This window comes from Bufo gargarizans, chromosome 4 (genome assembly GCF_014858855.1).
Source record: "Bufo gargarizans isolate SCDJY-AF-19 chromosome 4, ASM1485885v1, whole genome shotgun sequence".
NCBI classification, from domain to species: domain Eukaryota; kingdom Metazoa; phylum Chordata; class Amphibia; order Anura; family Bufonidae; genus Bufo; species Bufo gargarizans.
In genome coordinates this window covers 216330062-216357940 of record NC_058083.1, presented here as the reverse complement: position 1 = coordinate 216357940, position 27879 = coordinate 216330062, and the positions used below count along the sequence as shown (strand labels likewise).

The following is a 27879-nucleotide window of genomic DNA, read 5'->3' as shown; positions in this document are numbered from 1 at the left end:
AAGGAGTTTCCCATAGCCTTTTGTATAAGACAAAGAAAAATAGCAAGAAAAATGTTTTGTGGCTAAAAAAATAAAAGCACTTTAAAAACACCCTTTTTAAGATTAATTGGAATGCAGAAAGCAAGTCAGACCTTCTTGCTGAGCATCAAAGTCTAACCTCAAAAACACTCTTGACTGAACGGGCACAGATTGGTGTTAAGGTCAGATGTCCACCTACTTTTGGCCAGAGTACAGTGGAATACCATATCAGGTGTCGTTCTGATGCAGAACTAATGGGGTAATTTATTAAACTGGTGTAAAGTAGAACTGGCTTAGTTGCCCATAGCAACCAACCAGATTCCACCTTTCATTTTTCACAACTCCTTTGGAAAATAAAAGGTGGAATCTGATTGGTTGCCTTGGGCAACTAAGCCAGTTCTACTTTACACCAGTTTGATAAATGACCCTATAAGTGTATTAATAAATCCTTGACAACTTACAACTTCCTCTGAATTTGGATTTGCATAACTAAATGCTAAGCAGAGGATTACGGCTAATAAATCCTACAGACAGCTGTTCAAAGAAGAAGCGACATTAACATGTGCTCTTCTGTACTAAACGTTCAAAAATCGCTAAATGTATAGTAGACATATTTCTTATTAAAATAATGACGAAATGGTGGTTAACCGCTGAAGGGACCCGGCTGATTTTCTTCTATACAAACCATTGCCTCTTTACATCACACGTCCAGGTCCAATAACCAGCATGCTGCTTCGTTCATATATGGATGTTATTAAGAAAATCTTCATCATCGCCTTCTAGAAGAGTTGGCGTTTGCTCCAGGTCCGCGTGTGACTTATAAAGACTCTGTCCCCTCTGAAGGTCCAAAGATGTCAACTGCCCGCCTTTGTGCATAGTATAGAAAAAATAATGGAAGTCTCTACCATAAAAGTCACATGACACAGACCAGCCATACTGAGGCTGTGCGTAGTGACGGGTGCGGAAGTGTGGAGGGGAGAAGGTGACCGACATGAAGCATCCGCCCGGGGCGAGGACCCGACTAACCTGTACAACATAAACACAGGTGTAAGAGACATGGAAAGCAGCACACGCAGCGCTATAACTGGAGCAGTCAACAACCAGCAAGAACAGCTGACACAACGAAGCAGAGGCGAGACGGAGCGGCGTATTCTAAAATCTACAGGCAGGTACATGATGGAGGACCTGAGATAAGACGCCGAGCGGGCAAAGCATTGGGGATGCTGAAGCTCATAAACCTGTATTCTTACAGGGAGGCAGAGAGAAGCATGTGTCTGCCCAAATAAAAAGATGCCCGAAGGCAGCTTTGTTTCCATGACAACCTCACCAGACAACACTCACTATTGCCTTTGTTTCCATGGAAACTAACAGGGCCACCGATTTGTTTAGTATGAAAATCTCCACCTCTCATCACATTACATAGGTCAGAGGTCACCCGTTACAGACTGCTTATCTTAAAAGGATAACACACAAAATGTAAAAAGGCCAATGAAGCAATGTTGCAAACGAGAAACTGGAGCATGAATGTTAAAAACATGCAATATAAGTACTACTAGCCCCTTCCCAACAATTTCAATGGTGCAAACTGCAAGTAAAATCCATCATTGTAAGATACATTTCCAGCACTCCCACAAAACGTTTCATTCACTGCCCTTTAGAAGGTCCTTGATGTAAAGTGTCAAGAATGTCATCTTCTTACCAGTGACTGTATTTGAGAGTTATAACCTCCCTTGTGATACTTAGCTATGTCATGTGACCAACACTAAGGCCTCGATTTATCATTCACTCCAGAATCCTGGCATCAAAAAGTTGCAAAAATAGGGCTTTTGCGACTGTTTTTGCACTTGCTTGCGCAAAATGTAGGCACTTGCGCAAAACTGCAAGACTTTTTACATGCACTTGCGCAAAATTTTGCAACTTTTTGCATTTCTACACCACTTACTCCAGTTTTGTAATATAGGTGGAAAAGTGGGTGTGGTTAGCTATGTTAATGAGTTTTGTAAAAAAAAGGGTGGAGTAGCTTCTCTGGACAGAAGTGTTAGGTTTAGGGCTCGTTCACACAACCATGCTGTTTTTTGCGGTCCGAAAATTGCGGATCCGCAAAGAGCGGATGCCGCCCGTGTGCCTTCCGCAATTTGCAGAACGGAACAGGAAGCCCATTATAGAAATGCCTATTCTTGTCCGCAAAACAGACAAGAATAGGACAGGACTCGACTCATAATTTTTGCGGAGCCACGGAACGGAGCAACGGATGCAAATAGCACACGGAGTACTGTCCGCATCTTTTGCGGACCCATTGAAATGAATGGTTCCATATATGGACCGTATGCGGAATGCAGAAAACAGCCCGTATACGGAACGCAAAATACGTTCGTGGGAACGAGCCCTTAAGGACAAGCCAAATGTATCAAGTAACATGAGATGTGATAAATGTGGCATAAAGTTCTCCAACACAAAACGGACTTCAAATATTCTCCTCATGATACATCCCCCCCTAAGTCTCCAACTGACACAGCATGTTATGTGTGGACGGGAAGTCAGGTTCTCCATTCATTCCTATGAGAACCTAGATGTGAGCATCATAATAAAGAATGGAGAAACTGTCAGCTGGAGAGTCAGAGTGTCTGCGAGGACCAGAAGGATAACTCACATATACTGGCACCAGTAAGAACATTACCTTTTCTACAATGTATATCAGATTCTCAATTCTAAAGGACTAGAGAATATTTTTTGGACGTTTTTCATTATCTCTCAGTTTTGAGGCATTTGTTGAATAGCATACTTATAAACCGTTAAAAAGTCAAAATTGGAACTGTTCAACTCCCCCCCAAGAAAGCCTCCAAACCACCCGCTTTTGGACAGGGTTTGCATAAGTCCTTCCCAGATTGTGCTGTCTGAACAGTGATCAAGACTACACATTGCAGTGCAGAGGGATGACGTGGTTTTTACCATGTTTGCCTAGATATCTGCAGTGGAATTAGGCTTTATTTTTTTCACTTTTTAGTAATATAATTGACAAATTTAATTTTTGATATTTATATATCAGGATATATATATTAGGATACCCAAGACAGACTAGAATGTATGTGTTCATGAATACATATATACCGGTCAAGCAGAATTACAACATCCACTGTTATATAACTGGATGAATTCAGACAGGTGGTTATATAATATTCTTACATTATTTCAATCCCAAACAAATTCTTCTATAAAATTCGGATTTTCAAATAAAACTGACTTTTGCTCTACACAAACATAAAAGCATCACCTGTGGTGTGCCACTACACTTTGCGGTCCTTCATGCTGCATGCGGGGAAATGGAAACGTTAGTATTTAAAATACCGTCAACAATACATCTCAAGCAGACCTTGGCAAGTAGACAGAGGAAAAATACATTCCAATATAAATGGCAATGATACCAATCAGGTGAAGGGTAGAAGGCTGCAGAACGTGACTAGTAAGAGAGCTGTCAAACAAACACAGCACCACCTAGTGCACAACATGCAGAATTACAGCAAGACTTGTATCAATGCACACAGAAGACATTCTGGGGCAAATTTACTAATTGTGAAAATAATTTACTTGTTGTAAAATGTGATAACATTTAGTGCATTTATGGGCATAATCTTGCATCAAGTCTTAGACCTATTTATGAAGCAAATGCACCAAAACAATAATGCACAGTGTCGGTTTTACAGCTCGACAAGAGGCCATTGTTTATAGGAAAGGAGATTTAAGATGCGACCTTGGTGCAAAGTTAGCCAAAAGTGGCTAGCCATGCACTAAACGCATCACCCTTCAGGTGGGTGCAACTTTATAACGTAGACGGCGTGTACTGGGAATACTGGGCATTAAGAACCGTTATTACTGTCTGGGAGTGCAGCGTCTGCTTTTCCAGGCTAGAAAATGGATTGCTAAATACTGGCTCAGACCCCAGACCCCATCGAGGCCAGAATTCCTGATATCCTTCGCCTAGAAAAGGGAGTGTATCTTAAGAGGCAGTGCCTGGAAAAGTTTAACAAAATTAGGGACAAATGGGTGGACTATAGGACTGGTACAATGTAATTAGGCCTCTCACAGTGGAGCTGCTTCTATAAGAAGACAGTATAGCGTTTTGTGTACATGTACTCGTGCCTGTGAATGTAAGTCCCGCTGGGTCCACAAAAAATGCGGACAGCACACCGCGTGTTTTCCGCATCAGTATGTCCGTTCCGTAGCCCCACAAAAAAAATAGAACATGTCCTATTCTTGTCCGTTTTAGGCATCGGTACAATGGATCCACAAAAAAAAAAAAAAAAACTGATGGCATACGGATGTTTCTGATCATCTGGAAGTCATTGCGTCTGAAAATGATCCTGACCTACGAATGAAGACTTGTCTGAAATGTTTGTGGGAGACCTTGTCCATTGTTATCTGATAGAACGAATAAAGAGACTTGTCTGAAATATTTGTCTAAGGTAGTGGCCCACTTATTTGTTGGAATCCTTATGACCTGTACATAGTCTGCCAGAGTCATCTTGGGATTCTGATTTATTGCGGGTCTGGGAATTAATAACAGATAAACAAGATATACACAGTGACCTGTCTAGATTGCACATGCTGGCTACATGCCACTAGGGGGCGAGGCTCTTTGGTTAAACAGTAAAGAAGCTGGAACTTTTCAGCTAGCGGCTGAAGCTCATCTACAATAGGAAGCTTAGTGTAGAAATGGTTTCTTGATCGACAATAACTGCTTTTGCTGAAAAGGGCTTCCCAGCTGATGTGTCAATGTCCGATGACGTTACCTCAATCAGTGATGTAAGTTTCCTCTCCTTGGTATATAGTATACTCACAGGCAAAAAATAAAATTAAAATAAAGATGTCCCCCATAAGCCCGGGCCCCTCACACTAAATATACTTACATGGCTCTCCGCACCATTGCTTCTCCTCGTGCATGGATGATAAATAAATAAAAAATCTGGTGTTGGGGGGCCAATGGCAGACTGGGACGAGCCTCCCTAGAGTCACCCACGATGCTAGGGAGGCTCGCCCCCGTTACTGTCTGCTCCCTCCTGACACCGGGTGTTTTCATCCGCGCACGGGGAGGCAGGTAAGTATATTCAGTGTGAGGGGCCCGGGCTTATGGGGACTTTTTTTTTGTCTCAGATAACACCTTTAACTTGCAAAAGAAGGACAGACATTTGCCTGATTATTATTGCAATAATAAATTCTACTTCTACATATTCTTATTATGAAACACCTGTGTGTAGTCTCTCCTTAAAGAGTATCTGAACCTGAATCTTGCTCTTATCCGCAAAACATCTATCTATTTGAAAGCGCTGTAAAAATGGTGTGTGAGGGAGGGGTACGGCAGTGCTCATACGTTACTATTGGAGAATAGTGTGGAGAAAGTCCCAGCAGGATCCGCGGCACGACCACAATGCACGGACACTGCCCTAACCCAGCGTTTCCCAACCAGTGTGCCTCCAGCTGTTGCAAAACTACAACTCCCAGCATGCCTGGACAGCCTTTGACTGTCCGGGCATGCTGAGAGTTGTAGTTTTGCAACAGCTGGAGGCACACTGGTTGGGAAACACTGCCCTAACCTGCTCTTTACACATATTTGTTTGGGGTCCTAAAGGTCAAAAGAGTGTACAAGACTAAGGGGATGTTCACATAGGCTCTAAAAGGCAGAATTTGGCAGATGGAGCGCCAAAAAGCCACCAGGCGGCCACATGGTCACTGCCCCTCACTGTTTTCGGTGGCAGGCCATGCTGCCGTTCATGCAGCCACAGTTCAGGTCCTTTCCTGGCTCCGTTGCGGCCATAAGACACAGCTTCCCACTAAAAACAATGGAAGGCGGTTTCTGACCAGTTTATGTTGCAGAATCCGCCACAAATTCTAAGACGACATGTGAATTGCCCCTAAGGGACGGATTCATCTGTCTTACTCGCCATTAGCAACCAAACAGGACAGCTCTTATTGTGTATTCTTGAAAATTAAAGCTGTGCCGTGATTCGTTGCTATGGGCACAAAGACACTTACTTTTAGACAGACTTGACCTTAAACGTACCTTTCCATCAGCTCACGGCATGGGTTATATTAATGGATTGAGATCTTATTTTATTTTTAAACTGTCGCTGAGTTTTCAAATAACTTTTGATATATCATTGCAGCATATCAAAGGTTCTGATCAGTGGGGGTCTGAGTGCCGAGACCCCCCCAATGATCGCTAGAACAAGGACTTGCATGTCACACACTCTCCACTTGCTGCAGGAGACTGAATCGTGACAGGCCCATAGACTTTCTATTGTGGCAGTCCTGTGCAGCACAGAGAGTGGTCTATGCAAGTACCTCTCTCTCCTCAGTCTATCGATCCGCACTCAGTCTCCCATTAATCAAACCTTCGATATGTCACTATTGCAAGTCAAAAGTTTTTTGAACGCTCAGTGACCCTTTAAGCACGAATTCACATCTTCCACCTTAGGCTGGTTTCACACATGGCTTTTTTTTCCCTTCTAGAAAAATTCCTAAGGCTACTTTCACACTGGCGTTTTGGTTTTCCGTTTCTGAGATCCGTTCAGCGCTCTCACAAGCGGTCCAAAACGGATCAGTTTTGCCCTAATGCATTCTGAATGGAAAAGGATCCGCTCAGAATGCATCAGTTTCTTTCTGTTCCGTCTCCATTCCGCTTTGGAGGCAGACATCAAAACGCTGCTTGCAGCGTTTTGGTGTCCGTCTGACGAAACTGAGCCAAATAAATCCGTCCTGGCACACAATGTAAGTCAATGGGGACGGATCCGTTTTCTATGACACAATCTGGCACAATAGAAACTGGATCCATCCGCTATTGACTTTCAATGGTGTTCAAGACAAATCCGTTTTGGCTATGTTAAAGATAATACAAACGGATCCGTTCTGAACGGATGCATGCGGTTTTATTATCTGAACGGATGCGTCTGTGCAGATCCATAACTGATCTGCACCAAACGCGGGTGTGAAAGTAGCCTAAAAAAAAAACCCTCACCAGAATATAAAAACTTGGATCCACTTCTTTTCATCCCACATCATACCTTGCCTGACACATCTATGTGTGACTTCAATAAGGAAAAATATAAATTAATAACATGATCCCAGTTCCCTACTTCTCTAAAGCAGCCATGCTTTGCAGTGCCAATCTGACCTAAACCGATACCTTACCTCACTTAGCACCTTGTCCACAAGAGTAATGGTGTCCTTGGTAACTCTCCATGGATCTTTCTCATCCACCATCATAGCATCCAGCGTCCCCTTTTCAATAACCAGGTCAAACGTTCCATCCGGAAACTGAAGGTGGCGTGCGTCCATGACCATCCAGGTCATGTCTGCTACATTGGCATGTCTCTGTGCCATCTCCTTGATACATACTGGGGAGTAATCAATACTGACGAGAGGTCTCACGCCTTCCTTGTGCAGCGCAGCGCTCAGCGAGCTCGTACCACATCCTACAGGAAATAAAACATACGACTGTTAACATGGGGGGCACATCACTGTGGACTTTGTAGCCTGTTCATGCTTCCTAGTAGCAAGACAAAAACTAATGGAGATGTCAATGGAAAACAGACCAAAGGCTTAAAGAGCACCCGTCACCGCTCCTGACATGTCTTCTTTATTATTACTACTAGAAGTTATAAATGAATTGCTAGCAGTCTGCAGTAAGGGTACAGAGGGGAGGTAACCAATTGGGGGGGGGGGGGTGTACCTGCACAGTCTGACTCTATCCAATCAGTGCTGCCACTGTTACACGGTGCAGGTACACCCCCCCCCCCCCCAACTTGTTACCTCCCCTCTGTACCCTTACTGCAGACCGCTAGCAATTAATTTATAACTTCTAGTAGAAATGATAAAGGAATGACACAACATAGAGAAATAAGAATAGATGCTCCAGAATTGTTATTACATGGGGAATGCACGAAGCCATTAAAACAGGCACGTCAGGTCCTCTTTAGGCCATGCTGGCTACCTGGCTTTTGTCAAACCCAGCTGTTGAACATATCTACATCATGTGACGGCACATAGCGTGACTATATATAATGAAGACTGCGGAGTCCCTATGTTTCAGTAGTCCTGAGCCATAGGCACGCTATGTAATGCTTCATCTTTCCTCCATACTGCATCATATTATGGAAAATACATCAGTCCCGAGTTACACATCATCTGGAGGGGACCATATATTTTATTTGCTGTGGTGGTGTGAATGTCACTGACCTTTCTACATGCAGGGATGTGAATGAGGATATCTTATGGCAGACACCCCAGCATATCCACTGCTTGACTGGCAGCTACAGATTAGTCACACACAGCGAGGACTGCGCACATGTGCTATTTTCAGAGTGCTGACATATAGGCACAGTCAGTATGGACGGGCTGCGGCAGCTGTCACAGAAGTCAGTGACGTACGTGTTAAGCATCTAGAAATAGCGCCATATGGGCGGATAATAAAACCTACAGATGAGACCTGGGGTCTAGGCAGCTCCTTAGTTTTTCTTTTTTACTATCAACAACTCTGTATATTTTGTGGTTTACAATGCTTGCGTTACTCCGCAAGTAACCAATCCGATCTTCATGCTTTTCTCCAGCCTGCAGCAGCCCTATAATGAGAAATCCTTTCATACGTCCTATTAAGGCAAATGGATGTAACAGAGGAGAGCCCCCCCCCCCACCCACTGTTTCCCCCCTCTACGAGGGAGTCCAGCTGCAAGGCGACTGGAGGATTAGAGGAGACCATAGATTTTATGGTTGTTTAATTCAATGGGCCAGTGCATGAGCGGACTTCCTTCTAAGACAGCATTGCTCATATTATGCAACCTCGTTAAGGCTACTTTCACACTAGCGGCAGCCTTCACCGGCAGGCTGCACTCCGGCCCGCCCCCACTATAGTCAATGGGGCCGGAGCGGACCTCCGGCGGCACGAGTGCACTAGCGGCAGCATGGATCCGGCAGGCTGTTCCGGTGGAAGGCTGCTGCTAGTGTGAAAGTAGCCTAAGAGGTGGACACAGATCTCATCTCTAAAAGACCCTTTACACAGGCCGAGAATCGCTCCGATTATCGCTAACGAGAGTTCATAGTGACGCTAGTTACGATGATTGGGTTGTGTAAATGTACCACCGATTACCTGATGAACGAGCGAAGCGCTCGTTCGTTGGGTAATCCAATAGTTTGTGCGCACGCAAAAGTGGTTGTTTACTAGCAGCAGATTGTGCCCTGTAAACACGAGTCCTTATGAGGAAGAGCGATGGCATACTCTGGAGGAGATCTGTGACTGTAAACACAGCGGTCTCCTCCACCAGCGATCAGCAGATTGTTGGGACAGAACGCTTCCTTCCCGACAATCTGCTGTTATATCGTCCCCTGTAAAGCCACCTTTAGGCTTCTATAGACCACATAGGAACCTCTGTCAGAACCATATGTTATTGCAGCACATGGCCTAGAATGGAGTCTCCACAATAGGAGACTGAAGTAAATTCTATCGTTGGGCCCAGGCTGCATTCTACTCACCACTTCCATCAACTGCCAATCTAGCACAGACCCTCCAGCAGGCCCTTGGTGATCTTTAATTACAACCTGACCACGATGACGTATCAGCTCATGACGGCTGCAGCATCGGTGGCCTCACCGGTCACATGCCGTACTTTCTGGTTTTATGACAGGTGACCACAGACTGGCAGCCTTACTCATGTGCTGGACCAGCAACCTCTTCACCCAGAAGAACTGGCACTTCAGAAACAGGTGAACATATGTATATGGCTGTCAAGCCAGGAACATGGGTTTAGGGTCGCTCATTCATAGTATTGATTGGGTGGATCCCAGTATTCTGATTTGCTTCTCTGTTCACACCACTAATTTTAAAGGGGTTGCAGTGACCCATCGATGATAGGTAGCTAACCCCTTTAAGGTGAGGGCTCCCTAGTTCTACTATGCAGTGCACTCAGTTGCTTGGCCCTCTTTACCTGGCAGAAGCCATGATCCAATGTTCTGGCTGCAACAGATACCACTGCAGCCAATCACTGGCATCAGCAGAATGTCAGAACAAATCTGAGGCTAGTGATTGGCTGCTGTGGTCACATGCAGTATACGGGACATCACTGGTGCAGCCAAAGCATTGTGTCAGCAGATTTGTACCTATGAAACTGTCTGACCTGTTACATGTGCGCTTGGCAGCTGAAGATATCTGTGTTGGTCCCAGGTTCATGTGTCCGCATTGCTGAGAAAAATTATGCTTTATTATATGCAAATGAGTTTATAGGAGCAACGGGGGCGTTGCCATTACTCCTAGAGACTCTGCTCTCTCTGCAACTGCCGCATCCTCTGCACTTTGACAGGGCCAGGCGTCATCATGTTTTCACCGTCTGGTGCTGTCAGAGTGCAGAGGACATGGCAGTTACACATCAAGTACCAATCTGCCGACAGATGCCCTTTAACTTGGAGAACAAGCATGGTACCCCATCAATCAGCACACTATGGAAGATCATTGCCATAGGGCAGTGGTGGCAAACCTTCAGCGCAGGGCACACTATGTACAGCACAGGCAGCGCACTGAATGTAGGCAGAGTATTATAGCTAATATACTATATTGGTTATTATATTAGGGTACATTGCGTGTTGGCACTATGTGATAAATAAGTGGGTTTTGGATTGAAGTTTGGGCACTCGGTCTCTAAAAGGTTCACCATCACTGCCATAGGGTATCACTTAATGTAATGGACACATCCGGGCCCTCCACCCGGCAGACAGATTCAGGTAATACAGCAGTGTGGATACCGAGCACAAGTCCTCTGGTCCCGGGCCGCAGCTCTCTCCTCGCCAGGTGGGCGAAATCATGGTAATCCCCAAACCACTCGTGCCCGGCGGTCAGTAGGCGCTCCTCCTCCTGGTACCGGGAGTCCCAGTACTCCAGCTCCTTGTACCGGCCCGACATGTGTGCACGCTCCACGCCGAGTGATGGCGTCACGGGGGGCGGGGCCTGTTTGCGGCTTATCCGCGGCGCCGCCCCCTACTACATCCACGTGTCCCCACACACACACACACGTCATGTGCATGCAGCGCTGAGACTTACCGCCCGTCCCACCGGGTCTTCCCGGCCTCTCACTGCCGCTTCCTGTTTCCGGCTGGCCCGGTGCAGCTGTCATACTCGAGCTGATGGCTCCAGCCGCTGCTGCCCGGAGGAGAGGGGCTCCGCCCGGGGGGCGCTCCACCCTCATGGAGAGTCTGCGCCGGGGATGGGAGAACAAGTTCCAGATTCTGATCGACCCCCGGTACACAGCGCTGCTGGGAGTGTGCCTGTGCCTGGCCGAGCTGGGGGTCACACACTGGGTAATCCAGAGGGTCCCATGTGAGTGCACAGGCTGACCGGTCGTGTAGGATACGGGTGTAATACGGACAGTCCTAATGTGCGATCTCTCCACAGACACAGAGATCGACTGGAAAGCCTACATGGATGAGGTGGAAGGGGTGCTGAATGGGACCTATGATTACATGAAGCTGCAGGGGGACACTGGGCCCCTGGTGTGAGTATACTGCAAGGGCCGGCTGGGAACTTAAAGTGGCCCCATGCTGTAGGTGGATCCAAATTGACAGAAGGCAGGGCCAATATAAGTAGGTGGGGCCAACAATACTGTAGTACCGCCCTTGCAGAACCAAATACCAGAGGTGTAGCCAGGATTTCCAGCATCAGGGCAGAGATTCGGCATTAAATCCTCTTGCCACTCAATTGTACATAAAGAACGCAGCACATTTTTTTACATTAAGGCTACTTTCACACTAGCGTTTTCAATTCCGCTATTGATCATAGGATCTCAACAGCGGAAGAAAACGCTTCCTTTTGGTCCCCATTCATTGTCAATCGGGACAAAACTGAACGAAATGGAATACACCAGAATGTATTCCGTTCTGATGGTCGCGCTCCCATCACGGACAGAATAACGGTTCAAGCAGTGTTTTTCTGTCCGCAATGTGGTGCGGAGCAAGACTGATCCGTCATGACACACGATGTAAGTCAATGGGGACGGATCCGTTTTCTCTGACACAATAGAAAACAGATCCGTCCCCCATTGACTTTCAAAGGAGTTCAAGACGGATCCGTCATGGCTATATAAGACCTAAGGCAACCGGATCTGTTCATGACGGATGCATGCGGTTGTATTATTGTAACGGAAGCGTTTTTGCAGATCCATGACAGATCCGCAAAAAAACGCTAGTGTGAAAGTAGCCTAAGCCACTCCTATAACTGCGCCCAATGCATAACTATACTCACCCGGTCTCCCCTAATAAAATCTATCATAGGGTACACAGTGGTACCAATGCACCTTGTAATAAATGAAAGACCCAACTGGTCCCACCGCATCCAGAGTTTTGCTGTTGTGTCGGCATGATGTCCAATGGATCCGGAATAAGATCACTGTGGTGACAGTGCTCCAGACTAAAAAAAATACCTAGTAGCCATTGGCTTCTGAACTGAAAAATTTAGGAGCCAAATCAAATTTTTAGTCGCCAAATCGAAACAGAATCAAAAATTTGGTAAAAAAGCAAAAAATGAATAAATAAAAAGCCGCGTGCATTTCGCATTTTATGAAACGTTCGGCCCATAATAGAACAGTCCTATCCTATTTTTTGGGGGTGACAAGTTCACTAAAAAATGGCGAATGCTCACCGCATAGGAGATATTTTTTAATAGTTTGGACAGCGCTATTTAAAGGGAACCTGTCACTGGGATTTTGTGTATAGAGCTGAGGACATGGGTTGCTAGATGGCCGCTAGCACATCCACAATACCCAGTCCCCATAGCTCTGTGTGCTTTTATTGTGTAAAAAAACTGATTTGATACATATGCAAATTAACCTGAGATGAGTCCTGTCCCTGACTCATCTCACATACAGGACTCATCTCAGGGTAATTTGCATATGTATCAAATCTTTTTTTTTTTACACAATAAAAGCACACAGAGCTATGGGGACTGGATATTGCAGATGTGCTAGCTGCCATTTAGCAACCCATGTCCTCAGCTCTATACCCAAAATCCCGGTGACAGGTTCCCTTTAATATGTTTATTTATTTATTGTTTATATATTTTATATGTAAAATTGGGATATTTTAGGGTACTTTCACACTAGCGTTTTTCTTTTCCGGTATTGAGTTCCGTCCTAGGGGCTCTATACCAGAAAAGAACTGATCAGGCATATCCCCATGCATTCTGAATGGAGAGCAATCCGTTCAGGATGTTTTCAGTTCAGTCATTTTGACTGATCAGGCAAAAGATAAAACTGCAGCATGCTACGGTTTTATCTCCGGCAAAAAAACCTGAAGATTTGCCTGAATGCCGGATCCGGCATTTTTCCCCATAGGAATGTATTAGTGCCAGATCTGGCATTTTAAAATACCGGAATGCACCTGCACTAAATCCGGACCTATTCACTTCTATGGGGCTGTGCACACGAGGGGTGATTTTCACACATCACTTGTGCATTGCGTGGAAATCGCAGCATGCTCTATGTTGTGCGTTTTTCACGCAACGCAGGCCCCATAGAAGTTAATGGGACTGCGTGAAAATCGCAAGCAAGTGCGGATGCGGTGCGATTTTCACGCATGGTTGCTAGGTGACAGTCTATTCACTGTATTATTTTCCCTTATAACATGGTTATAAGGGAAAATAATAGCATTCTTTAATACAGAATGCTTAGTTGAAGGTCAATATAATAAACATTAGTGGCGCAGTGCACCCCCCCCCCCCAACACCCCAGTATGATAAACATTAGTGGCGCAGTGCGCCCCCCCCCCCCCCCACACCCCAATATAATAAACATTGGTGGCGCAGTGCGCCCCCCCAACACCCCAGTATGACAAACATTAGTGGCGCAGTGCGCCCCCCCCCCCCAACACCCCAGTATGATAAACATTAGTGGCGCAGTGCGCCCCCCCAATATAATAAACATTGGTGGCGCAGTGGGCAGTGCCAATGAGGGTTAAAAAATAAAAAAATAATTAACTCACCTCCTCCAATTGATCGTCTCCTGTTCTTTCTTCAGGACCTGTGGTGACATTACTGTGCTCATCACATGATCCATCACCATGGTAATGGACCATGTGATGAGCTCAGTGACGTCACAACGGGTCCTGAAGAAAGAACAGGAGACCGGCAGCAGCTACGCGATCAACTGGAGGAGGTGAGTTAATTTTTTTTATCCCTCATTGGCACTTCCCACTGTGCCACCAATGTTTCTTATACTGGGGTGTTGGGGGGGGCGAACTGTGACACCAATGTTTCTTATACAAATACAGAAGGCGGGTGCTGGAATCAAATAGCCGGCACCCGACCTTTGTGACAGGGAGCTGCGATCAGCGGAGCTGTGATTCCGGCACCCGCCTCCTGTATTTGTATTACAGGTCAGTTTTCTTCATTGGTGGCGCAGTGGCCACAGCCCCCCCCCCCTCCTCCTCCTCCTCCTCCCCCTCCTCCCGTCTCTCTTCTTATTGGCGGAGGCAGCAGCACAGGGGGAGGGAGAGACTCCTCCTCCTCTGCGCTGCTGAGAAGAACATCGGCGGCGGGGCAGGGAACTATCAGCTCCTGTGCCCGCCGCTGTATTCAACTGCAGAGCTGAGGTGGTGGGTCTAGTCGCAAATGGCGACAAGACTAAAAAGTCTTGTCGCCATTTGTAAATTCTAAGTCACATTGGCGACCATTCTGGTCGCCATCTGGAGCCCTGGGTGATTGAGCAAAAATAGTCACTAAAGGAAGGGATAGTAACTACCTCTGTAAAATCCCCAACAGGGGGCGCTGTGCTGGTCCTGTACGACCCAGCCATGCCAATGTACAACAGGGTAATCTAGTGCATTTCCCGTTAGTGCTACCACACAGTACTAATACCCACATTGTGCACCCTCACAGTAGTAATATCCACATTGTGACCCGCTCACAGTAGATATGCCCACCTTTGTGCCCCTTCACAGTACTTTTGTCCTCCTTGTGCCCCCTTTTGGCCTCTAGTTCCCTCTCCAGCGCCATAAAAAAACAATACTCGCCTGTTTCCCTGATGGTCGGCAGATCCTCCGTCCCCTTTGCTCCTGGCTGTGTAGAAGGCTGACTTCCGGGCTTGCACGGCTCTTCCCACACAGCCAGAAGCGTGATGTGCGGCCTGCTGAGGAGCACCGGGGCTCAGCTGAACGGTGAAGCAAGGAGCGCAGCTCTTACACTCTACATTTGGGAGTCAAGAGGGCAGCTGCCAGCCAGGTACATCATAAGTACTTGACACTCCCAGCTCTAGGAGCATCAGATCATTACTTACTATGCTGGTGGCCATGAGGAGGGCTCAAGTGGACCCTGGTCATTGGCCCACCAGGAAGTTTCCATGTAGGATCAATGGCCAGTCTGCCCCGGAACACCACTAAAACTAGAGCTCATGATGAGCTGCCATAAGCCTGAAGATATAGAGCCAACCCTTGTGGACTGCTAAGTGTGGTATGGTCAAAGGCTGGAGGAGTCCCAGGATGTCTTTGTGGATTCTTTCTTATTATTGATAGTGAGTGATGGCATATTGGTGGGAACTGCACCACAGCCCCATTCCTACCTCTCTTTGTTCTAATGATCAGTGGAGGTGTCAAGTCACGGGGATTCCCAAGGTTGTGATAAGACATAATTTGCTAATGTGGAAAAATCCCTTTAAGTTAGGACTCATGCCGTAGTTTTGGTTTGCATCCGATCTGCGTTTTATGCAGATTGGATTGGACCCATTTGATCTCAATGGGGCTGCAAAAGATGCGGACAGCATGGTGTACTGTCTGCATCTAACATCCGTTCCTGCAAATAAAAATAGAATATCCTAGGACATTTTTACACAAAAAAAAAATGCTTGCATGCACTTGGGTGGTATCCATGTTTTGCGGACGTGCTTGAGCTCTAAAAAGGTTTTCTGTTTTTGCCTTGTAAAATGAACAGCCTGGAAGTTGGTGACAACTTTGGTGTAATCTAGAGGCTGCTAAAACTTGCAGTTCTGGATGTGGCAATAAAATCTTCATGTTAGGGATGTCCTATTGATAATTTGAAACTAGTAAAACCATGGAACTCAAGGATTTGGATGCAAATAAATTTGTCTTTATTCAAAGAGCTCCAAATATGACCATTAGAGAGCCGACCGTCCCGGACCTTGGTCACAGATTAGAAGAAGCTGGAGCAGGTGTAGATTAGCGGATGTGTAGTTTCGACTCTGTAATGGTCATTTTTAGAGCTCTCTGAATAAAGACAATTTTTTTCACAATCCTTGAGTGCCGTGGTTTCACTAATTTTACTTCTTGGAGATTGCCTCCTACCACTGAGCACCACCTCCACCAGAGTGCTGACCAGAAACTCTCCTACTCCTACTGATAATGTGGGCATCCAAGCAGGATTTTGATTGATGGTGCTGATCTATTGTGCCAGTGTTAATACCCTGTATATGTTAGGGGTGAGGTGTATCGAACATATGACCCAGCAACCTCTTCCTCCAGAAGACTAAGGGCTCAAGCACGCGACCGTTGCCTGTTTTGGGTCCGCAAATTGCGGATACCGGCCGTGTGCATTCAACGTTTTGTGGAACGTCTGGGCCATAATAAAACAGTCCTATCCTTGTCTGTAATGTGTACGAGAATAGGACATGTTCTATATTATGCCATAGAACAGACATATGGACAGCACACCATGTGTGAATGATTCGGCATCCAACCCGCAAAAAAATGTGGACCAAAAATGTTAGTGCGCGTGAGCCCTTAGAAGCAAAAAATAAAGCCAAGCATGTAAAAACAATAAATCTAACTTTACCATATATTGTATTTGTCTCAGAATTTTTGGTCCTTTTTTCTTTTAAACAGGTATCCAGCTGGATTTGTCTACATTTTTAGTGCATTCTACTACTTAACGGAGCATGGGACCAACATCAGGCTGGCTCAGTATGTCTTTGCGGTACTATATCTGCTGACACTGTTTCTTGTATTCCGCATCTATATTCTCACTAAGAAGGTAAGTCACCAGCATATCTGTCTAAATCTCTTGTCTAATCTAAGGCTACTTTCACACTAGCGTTGTTTGAATCCGGCGTTTAATTCCGTCACCGGATCCGGAAAAACGTGTGAAAACACATTTGAATCCTGATCAGGATTTTGATCACAATGAAAAAATGCATTGGAAAAAACGTAACCGCCATTTATGGACTTTAACTTTTTTTTTCACATTTTTCGGGTTTAACATGCAAAAGCCGGATCTGGTTTAACGGAACACACAGCTGCGTTAATGCAAGTCAATGGGGGGAAAAGGCCGGATCCGGCGTTTAGTCAAAGTGTTCTGGATTTTTGTCCGGAGGTAAAAATACAACATGTTACGGTTTTCTGAAAAGCCTGATCAGTCAAAAAAGACTGAACTGAAGACATCCTGATGCATCCTGAACGGATTGCTCTCTATTCAGAGTGCATGGGGATAAAACTGATCAGTTATTTTCCGGTATTGAGCCCCTAGGACGGAACTCAGCGCCGGAAAAGAAAAACGCTAGTGTGAAAGTACCCTAATTTCTCTCACATCTCGTATCTCTCTCTGTCTATCTCATATCTCTCTATCTATCTTATATCTCTATCTAAGGCCGAATGCACACAGCCTTGTTCCGCGGTCAGTAGTATGCTGGGCTGGATTCCTGTTCAGAGCAGGAGCGCACGGCGTCATTGGTTGCTATGACGTCATGCGCTTCATGCCGCCGCTGCTGTACAGTAATACACTTGTATAGCGGAACACGGCCGTGTGCATTCGGCCTAAATCTCACGTGTGATCTAGCTAATCTCTTCTAATCTATCCAAACTAGAACACAACCTTACTATATGTTTATCCTCCTCAATTCTTAGGTACCACCTTATGTGTTCTTCTTCATGTGCTGTGCATCATATCGCGTGCACTCCATCTTCCTGCTTCGCCTCTTCAATGATCCAGTGGCTATGGTCATCTTATTCTTTGCTATCAACCTAATATTAGAGGATCACTGGAGCTGGGGCTGCTTTTTCTACAGGTAAATTATGAGAAATATTTTATATTCCTACAACATACTTGTACAGTATTAAAATTGGCAGTGGTCGTGCCAAGAGTCTGTAAAATAATTTATTTTTCATGACCGTGGAATATTTCTGTATATCTAAGTAGGGGAACACTAACCACAGAAAATGTGAACATTCAAAAATTATCCCAGCTCTTCCTCTGTTTATTGCCTCCTTTCCCTTTAATGGCTCATATTACAATTAAAACTGAGAAAGATATAAAGGAATCTTCACTCTTTCCCGGGAGCTCAGCCATGTCCCCCCTCCTCCTCACTGTTCTGTGACCAGCTGTAAGACAAGTGGTTGCAGCTGGAGCCTCCCTCCTCTGCCCTGTCTGCAGTAGGGCAAAAGGACCACTAAGCCCCACCCAACAGTCAGTCTCCAGGCAAAGATGGAGCAGGTCAGTAGGAGAGTAAGGCCTCTTGCACACGACCGTATGCCCTCCGAGACATAAGGTCAGTGAGCGGACCATATGTCCTGGAGCGGCATTGATCGTGCGCACAGCATCATAGATTACATTGCAGTGCATTTTTTCCCTCGTATTCCCATATAACCTGATTCCAGAATACTAAATGTATCTTGCTGAGGACCTGGAAATTCTTTAGTAAGAAGATATGATATATTACCTATGTCGCCCATATACCACTGAATCTGGACGGCAAGATAATATCCTTGGAGATAAGCCCCCATCTTCCTCTGAGAGCCATAAATATTTTTGTTTATTCTGGACTCTCTTCCTTCCCCATATCAGGTCATTAAGGAGACTTTCCAAGAGTTAAAAAAAGAGTCCCCAATCCAAATAGGGCAGACCTTTTTTTATTTTTTATAAAGTATTTGCTGGAGAAGAATCATTTTAATCAAAGCAAGGCAAGCTAACTTTTTTTTAGTTGACAAATTATAAAACTTACTAAATTACTTAATTTCGAATCCTGTGTTGGCCCGATTTCATCACCCCTCTCTTGGTTCTGGACCTCCACTTCAGCATTGATTCAGATGCCAGTGACCTAGGGCTGGCTCAGTTCATTAGCTAAGCCAATCTCCATCTCTGCATCAGCCAAGATGGAGAAGGAGCCTGACTTAGCTACTGAATTCAGTCAGCCAACTAACCCTTCATCACATCAGCGAGAAAAGGGGTTAGACGCTCTCTGCCTATTGAAATTAAAGTGGAGTACACTCCCTCCCCAGGGGTTCTACATAGTTGCCAAGTAGTGACTTATCGCCTGAGCTATACTCAGATAGCGCTGTCCTGTTTCCCAGACGTATGATTGTTCTTAATGTGCCGACATTGCTGTCTCTCTGCTCAAGCTGGGAAGGGGTGGGTAAGAGGGTGTTATTGAGTTAAAATGTTACAGCGCTCTAATTATTCTAATGCTGTATTGGTCATATAATTTTTGATTTGCTATATTTGACTATGGTGTCTGCGTACACCGCTATCTTTGCATTATTTTGTACTTGTTTTCAACTGTACAAAAACTAAGAACTCCTTTTTGGTGTTCATGTGATAATCTTTATTTCAATAAAAAGTAAACTGATTTAAAAAATAAATTAAAGTGGAGACTCTGCAACCAAGAGAGGGGCTTAAATCAGGCCAGTGGGGCAGTATTCAACATTAAAGTACATCAATAAGTTTTATTATTTTACCTCTTTTATTTCGGCGGACAACCACTTTAACTAAAAGCAAGAAGGGTATAGAGACCCGTCACCTCTCCTGACATGTTATAATACATACTTTCCATTCCCCATTCATGAGGAATCTGGAATGTCAAGGGAGCTGACAGGTTTCCTTTAACATAATTCAAAAATTGTGCTGAGAAATTAATGTGAAGTGATTTGGGTTTTGCAGTTTTTGGTTTCTTGCTGTCAGAGGGCCTCAGTATAGAGGAACGGTATTAGAGGGGTTGTCTCTGTTCAGCAAGTGGCATTTATCATGTAGAGAAGGTTAATACAAGGCACTTACTAATGTATTATGATTGTCCATATTGCCTCCTTTGCTGGCTTGTTTAATTTTTCCATCACGTTATACACTGCTTGTTTCCATGGTTACGACCACCCTGCGAACCAGCAGAAGTGGTCATGCATGCATGCTTGCACACTATAGAAAAAAAAACACCAGCCTGTGTGTCCTCTTGCGGTCCCGGGCACCAGAGAGGCTGATGCTTTTTCCTATATTTTGCAAGCACGACCTTCACTGATGGATAGCAGGGTGGTTAAACCATGGAAACAAGCAATGTATAATGTGATGGAAAAATGAATCCAGCCAGCAAAGGAAGCAATATGGATAATAACACAGGGCTCGACAAATGCCAGGTCGCCATGGCTATCAGGAATTTTGTCCTGGCGCCTGGGTATTTTCCCCTGCTTGAAAATAGGCCCAGCAGCCCTTTAAGTTTAGAGTAGACGCGGCGTCATGCAGGAGCCCCTCACGCTTCCTGCCCCAGACTACAGTGAAAAGGACCGCTACTAGCTCAGGCTCCTCATCGCTGCGGCGCGTCTCCTTCTCAGAACTGTGGTGAGTGGCAGTACGATAGGGGTCGGCCTCCCTCCATCATTGGTGGGCAGTGCGCTCTCCCCCCCCCCATCATTGGTGGCAGCGACAGTTCCGATCGGAGTCCCAGCAGTGTAATGCTGGGTCTCCAATCGGTTACCATGGCAGGCAGGGTCTGCCATGGCCAGTTACTCTGCAGCAATATACTTACATGCGCTGTGGCCGCCCGACGCTCCTTCTTGTAACGCGTCACAGGTCTGTGCGGCGCATTGCTTTAAGCATAAGCAAGAAGGAGCATTGGGCGGCCACAGCGCATGTAAGTATAATGCTGCTGAGTAACTGACCATGGCAGCCAGGACTTCAGTAGCATCCTGGCTGCCATGGTAACCGATCGGAGCACCAGCATTACACTGCTGGGACTCCGATCAGAACTGCCGCTGCCACCAATGATGGGGGGAGGGCGCACTGCCCTCCAATGATTTTAATACCGAGGGGGGGCTCCTAACTTTTTTATCTGGCTCCTAGATTCCAAGGAAATTTGTCAAGCCCTGTAAAAACAATACATTAGTGAGTGCCTTGTGTTAATGTTCTCTACATGATTTCACTTGCTGAAGTGAGACAACCCCTTTAACCTGTTGGTGTGTTAATGTATACAGTTGTTTTTATATATCCGGTTTGTCCACTATATTCCTGCAGCTTGGCTGTATCTGTGAAAATGAACATTCTGCTATTAGCTCCTGGACTTCTGTATCTCCTTCTGTGCCGGTTTGGACTGCTGCGCACCATGCCAAAACTCTGTATCTGTGCCCTGCTTCAGGTGAGTGCCCATTGACCTGGTGCCAGTTCTCATACTTTGTATATGTAGATTACAAATTGACTTCAAAGGAAAACTCTCAGCTCTTTTCCAGACGTTTAGTACTATAATTACTGGTGGTGATTTTGAGACTTTTAGGCCTCTTTCACACTGGCGTTGCGGGAAAAGGTGCGGGTGCATGCATGCAAAACATTGTAATGCGTTTTGCACGCGTGTGAGAAAAATCGGCATGTTTGGTACTCAAACCCAAACTTCTTCACAGAAGTTCGGGCTTGGGATCGGTGTTCTGTAGATTGTATTATTTTCCCTTATAACATGGTTATAAGGGAAAATAATAGCATTCTGAATACAGAATGCATAGTATAATAACGCTGGAGGGGTTAAAAAACAAAAAATTTTTAACTCCCCTTAATCCACTTGATCGCGCAGCCCGGCATCTCTTATAGAAACATAGAATGTGTCGGCAGATAAGAACCATTTGGCCCATCTAGTCTGCCCAATATACTAAATACTATGGCTAGCCCCTGGCCCTATCTTATATGAAGGATGGCCTTATGCCTATCCCATGCATGCTTAAACTCCTTCACTGTATTTGCAGCTACCACTTCTGCAGGAAGGCTATTCCATGCATCCACTACTCTCTCAGTAAAATAATACTTCTCTTCTGTCTTCTTTGCTGTGTGCAGGAAAAGGACCTGTGGTGACGTCACTCCGGTCATCACATGGTCAGTCACATGATCTTTTACCATCTCCTAGCAACCGTGCGTGAAAATTGCACCGCATCCGCACTTGCTTGCGATTTTCACGCAACCCCATTCATTTCTATGGGGCCTGCGTTACGTGAAAAACGCACAAAGAGGAGCATTCTGCGCTTTTCATGCAATGCACAAGTGATGCGTGAAAATCAACGCTCGTGTGCACAGCCCCATAGAAATGAATGGGTCAGGATTCAGTGCGGGTGCAATGCTTTCAACCCGCGCGGAATACTCGCCCGTGTGAAAGGGGCCTAATTTTAAGTTTTGACTGCGTTATAGGGCCTGCTCTATGGTATCGAGGTCCAGCAGAACTATAAATTTATTGAACAGATAGTGTGCAGATACAAAATATCTCCAGTGAAATTATTTTATGTAGACTTTAACTGTATAATGCAATAAAGCTTTATTTAGTCTGCATTTAGGGCATCTGCTGGGCAAAGATGTCAGGATATGCCTCTAACCTGTGCCAGGTGCTTTCTGTACAGCAAAACAAAAAGACTTACTGATATACAGTGCTGTAAAAGGTGTTGCCTCTTACCCAATGTCTTCTTTTTTTGCCAATTTGTCACATATAAGGGGGATTGTCCATCCTAGGTGCCAACGACCACTATGGTTCTAATGTGTGCCCCATAAAAAAGAAAACCACACTAACTAGTCTGTGGTCCCACCATGCCCCCTGCCCGGCTGCTTCCGGATCTTGCAGGATCAGGAAGGGGTTTGGTTCATGACCTCTGTGGCCAATCAAGGTTTAGGGGGCTCCAGAGACCGGACTTCTGCTGCATGTGTACTACTGGTTCTGAGGACAAAGTGCTCACATTGATACTGTAAAAAACTGCTTAAAGAGTAACTAAACTTAAAAAAAAAATAATAATAATTTGGGAAAGTGGTGGTGATTACTTTTGCAGTATACGTTAACCTTTTCCTGACATGGCGATGCCCGGAGCAATTTCTTTTTTCTTTTTTTTGGTTCTCTGTTCACACAGCCATATGAGGACTTTTTTTCCCCAGACAAGTTGTTCTTTCTAATAGCACCATCTAATATTGCATAGGGTGTAGTGGGAACAAATTCCAAAAAAAAAAAGTTATTCCGCCATAGTTTTATGGGTTTTGTTTTCACGGCGTTCACTATGCGGTAAAACTTAATTGTGCTCTTCATTCTCCAGTATAATTACAGTGATATGATATTTGCATAGCTCTTGTGTTTTAGTATCACCATATTCTGACCCCCATAACTTTTTTATAGTTATGTCTACTGAGCTGTGTGAGGGCTCATTTTTCGTGGGATGGTCTGTAGTTTTTACTGATGCCATATATAAACAGTATCTTCATAATAGATCTGCATGTCTTTCTCCCACAATGTGATACCACAGATTGTCCTGGCCCTACCCTTTCTGCTGGAAAATCCTGCTGGATACCTCCTGCGATCCTTTGATTTTGGAAGACAGTTCCTATTCCAGTGGACAGTAAATTGGCGCTTCCTCCCGGAGTATGTGTTTCAGCACCGGGCTTTCCATTTAGCGTTACTTTCAGCTCACCTGACTGGACTGCTGCTGTTTTGCTTCTACCGCTGGCACAGGTACCTACTATAAGAAATATGTAGGTGGCAATATGGTAAAGACAACCACTTAGTGTAATTCAGTTTGTTCCTATTTAATACAGGTCCAGGGAAAGAATTCTTACACTCTTGAAGGATCCGGCTCAGAGGAAACCCCAGACACCCAGACTTTCAGCAAATAGTATCCTTACAGAGAACAATCCAAATGTTTTCATGTTCATGTCCACTTGGTTCAGACTTTGCAAAGTAAAAAAGCACCAGTCATTTTGACTGGCATGCTTTTAATTACTTAGAGAGTCGTTAAAGTCTCCTTGGTTTAAAGAGGTTGCCCAGGCTTTTACTATTGATGACCCGATAGGTCATCATAATCAGATTGGTGGGCATCCGACACCCTGCACCTCCGCCGATCACCTATATGAGGAGATGGCATGCGCAGATGCTGTCTCCCATCTCTCTTCATGTCCGCTGCTGCCGTCTGTGGTCTTTGCCATTGACAGCAGCAACGGACAGGAAGAGAGAAGGGAGTTGGCACTGCACGCGCTGTCTCCTCATGCAGCCAATCAGCGGGGGTACCAGATGTCGGACAACCGCCCATCTGATATTGTAACAACTTCTTTAAAATACCATAAGTCAATACTCGCTTTATCTTCCTCCATTCTGATGTTTCAAAACCCAGCTTCACCCCTCCCCATCTTTGCTGCCTAGTCTGTAACCGCCATTATAGCCAGTGACTGGCTGAGTGGTCATATCAATAGGGAACAGAAAGCAAAGATCAGCCAGATGAAGCATCAGCACAGGAACAGAGGAGGATTGGTGAAGTAGTAGCATTCCTGCAGTCCTAATCGCAATTTTGAAGAAATGCATTTCCTGAGAATTTCTTAATTAGTTTAACTGGTGTACTTAAATGTTACTATTATGAAAGGAAAAAAAAGCATCCATAAGTTTATTATTAGAACGTGTATCAGATACAGAAACATTAAATATAATGATTTACATATAATCATATCTAAAAGTCTTCACAATACTGAGGATTTTTTTACTTACACTTCAGCTTTAGGCCTCATCAACACGACCGTTGTTTTGGTCCACATCCGAGCCGCAGTTTTTGCCTGATGTGGACCCATTCACTTCAATGGGGCCGCAAAAGATGCGGACAGCACTCCATGTGCTGTCCGCATCCATTGCTCAGTTCCGTGGTCCGCAAAAAAATATATAACCTGTCCTATTCTTGTCTGTTTTGCGGACAAGAATAGGCAGTTATATTAATGGCTGTCCATGCCGTTCCGCAAATGGCGGAATGCACACGGACGCCATCTGTGTTTTGCGGATGCGCAAAACACAACGGTCGTGTGCACGAGGCCTTAGAGTAAGAATTCATGTTTCAGGTCATCTAAAATCAACAAAATCTGCACAGACCTTGACTCTATCAGAGATTATTTTTGTCTTATTTACTAGTAACTTCCTGGGTGTTGCATTCAGCCGCTCTCTACATTACCAGTTCTATGTCTGGTACTTCCACACGCTTCCATATCTGTTGTGGTGCACGGATAGCAGCGTCCTGCCAGGACTTGCCAAGTATGAAGTCATGACATTAGTGGTGTTGCTTCCTGTGCTTATTGTCTAATATTAAGTGTCCTGTTTTTCCCTTTTCAGAATTCTTGTCTTGGGTCTCATTGAGCTGTCGTGGAACACCTTCCCCTCCACTCCTATGAGCTCAGGTGCCCTCCACTTGTGTCATGTGGCCATTCTACTTCACCTATGGTTTGGTGTTCCACCAGATGAGAAGTCGCCCAAAGCCAATGTAGCAACCTCCAGGACTCCTCTTAAGAAAAAGGACTGATCTCTGTTAGTACAGAAGAAACCTACAATCTTATTCACATCTGGAGAGTCTGTAGGTTGCAGTTTACTCTGACTGAGATGTGTTAGGTCTTTCTCTGAAATTGAACAGGGAATGAGAGACGCGTTGTCTTTATATGCTATTTTTTTTTTTAAACCTAATAAATGTAAAATACCTGGTTGATTTTAGCTCAAAAGTGTCCTTGTAAGGAAAGAAGAAGACTGGTAACTGCTTTCTGGTATCATTCATCCTGTATGTCCTCAGTATAAGGCAGTAGCCAGCTTTGGTCATTGCCTTTAAGACACCAAGTTGATCACTTCACACATCACCTGGCTTATAACAGAGAATATTTAAGTTGAGGTTTTCATCCCAGTGACGGAGAAGTAAGAAAAGCTGTCGAGCAGCCCCTTTTAAAGCAAGCAACTGTAGACCATCAGGAAGGGTCTGTGCTCGTAGCCAACCCTCTGCCTTTGCTGCCAGAAGCTCCCATTCTATAAAGTAGCCAGCACAACGATGCTCAAGCCATGCTAGCGCTACGGCAGTGGCCCAAGAACATCCTTCAAGATCTGTATCCAATTCATTGCCAGTCTCTGAAGGACATGGTGAAGTGTCACATGGATCTGTCTCTGATCCTCGCCCACTGTCTGCTTGATGGCAAAGAGCTTCAGGACAAGATGTGGCATAGACAGGCAGAGGTGAAGTATCCTTTATCATTGGAACCTGTGGTTGAGATCCTCCTTTGCAAGTTTGTGATTCTCCGATGAAGTCCCCATGCTCTACTGGGCAAGGCTCAGACACTGGACTAAGGCTTCCACGATGACAGGTGAATGGGGAAGCGCGGAGTAAACGCTGAAGTGAGATCTGAACAACACTGGAAAAGCAGCTGTTTAAGTTGAAAAAACCCTCAGGCGACTGCAATTTAATCTAAAGAAAAAATAAAATGTGTAAATAAGAGGTAGAACAAAATAGGATATGTTCAAATTAAAGATTAATTTTACCTTCGAAATTGTTTGCACAACCGGTACTGGACCTTTAAATACTGGCCTACTATCTCTAATACTCTGAGCAGTGAATTCATATGTGAGAAACATATTTTGAAGCCCCTGCACCATTTTTGCGGACCATATGCAGAACCATTCATTTCAATGGGTCCCCCAAAAAACGGAAGTTAATCCATGTGCATTCCGTTCCTCTATTTCTGTTCCGCAAAAAAAAAATAGAACATGTCCTATTATTGTCCGCATTACGGACAAGGATAGTACTCTTCTATTAGGGGCCAGCTGTTCCGTCCGCAAAATACGGAATGCCGTAGATTCAGTCCGTATCTGATCTGCATTTTTTGCAGATTGAATGTGGACCCATTCATTTCAAAGGGGGTTGCAAAATATGTGGACAGCAAACTTGTATGCTGTCTGCACACACTGCCCTGCAAAAATAGAATCTCTTATTCTTGTCTGCCTTGCGGACAAGGATAGGAAATTTCTACAGGAGTAAAAAAATAATAATATGGCGGCATGCACTTGGCTGGTATCAGTGTTTTGCAGATTTTTTATTTTTTTTATGGCACATGAACCACTCACATGGTACTCCGGTCTTAGTATGTCCTCCAATATGCAGACAGGTTTGGTCTTTTTAATATAACATTTTGACAGACTAACACCTTGTGTGACACTTGCTGCAGAGGAAGTAGCAAATCTTAGCAAGACCGTACCTCTGCTTCTCTGCATCATCTGCCAGCAGCAGATCGCGCCATCTAAGGCTACTTTCACACCTGCGTTAGGCGGATCCGTCTGGTATCTGCACAGACGGATCCGCACCTATAATGCAAACGCTTGTATCCGTTACCATGATAATGCAAACTGATCCGTTTTGACTTACACTGAAAGTCAATGGGAGGCGGATCCGTTTTCAATTGCACCATATTGCAGATCCGTTTTCAATTACACCATATCGTTTGGCTCAGTTTCGTCAGACAGACATCAAAACGCTGCAAGCAGCGTCCGCCTCCAGAGCGGAATGGTGATTGATCGGAGGCAAACTGATGCATTCTGAGTGGATCCTTATCCATTTAGAATGCATTGGGGCAAAACTGATCTGTTTTGGACCGCTTGTGAGATCCCTGAACGGATCTTACAAGTGGACCCAGAAACGCCAGTGTGAAAGTAGCCTAAACAAAACTGCTGCCTGCAAACAATGATTCTCTGTGAGGATGAGCGATGGCATTAGTGATCGCTCCTCCCCATACTGTACAGGTGAAACTCGAAAAATTCGAATATCGTGTAAAAGTCCATTTATTTCAGTAATGCAGCTTAAAATTAGAATTTTGTGAAAGGGTTCAGTATTCTAGGCTCAAAG

General features: G+C 45.0%; 2 protein-coding genes across 2 annotated transcripts; one reads left to right on the top strand and one right to left on the bottom strand.

Annotated features, from left to right (window-relative positions):
- Positions 1-422: 422 nt before the first annotated feature.
- EEF1AKMT4 (EEF1A lysine methyltransferase 4) lies at positions 423-10985 on the bottom strand. Its single transcript, XM_044290641.1, has 3 exons — positions 10801-10985; positions 7201-7484; positions 423-1044 (listed from the first exon to the last, which is right to left on the bottom strand). The coding sequence occupies exons 1-3, from the start codon at positions 10955-10957 to the stop codon at positions 757-759; spliced, it is 729 nt and encodes a 242-aa protein (XP_044146576.1). The 5' UTR covers positions 10958-10985; the 3' UTR covers positions 423-756.
- Positions 10986-11057: 72 nt separating this feature from the next.
- LOC122934427 (dol-P-Man:Man(5)GlcNAc(2)-PP-Dol alpha-1,3-mannosyltransferase-like) lies at positions 11058-26429 on the top strand. The gene is made up of 9 exons (XM_044289882.1): positions 11058-11371; positions 11447-11546; positions 16876-17023; positions 17893-18053; positions 21260-21380; positions 23503-23708; positions 23792-23868; positions 25118-25262; positions 25341-26429. Exons 1-9 carry the CDS (start codon positions 11179-11181, stop codon positions 25525-25527), a joined length of 1338 nt encoding a protein of 445 aa, XP_044145817.1. The 5' UTR covers positions 11058-11178; the 3' UTR covers positions 25528-26429.
- Positions 26430-27879: the final 1450 nt, after the last annotated feature.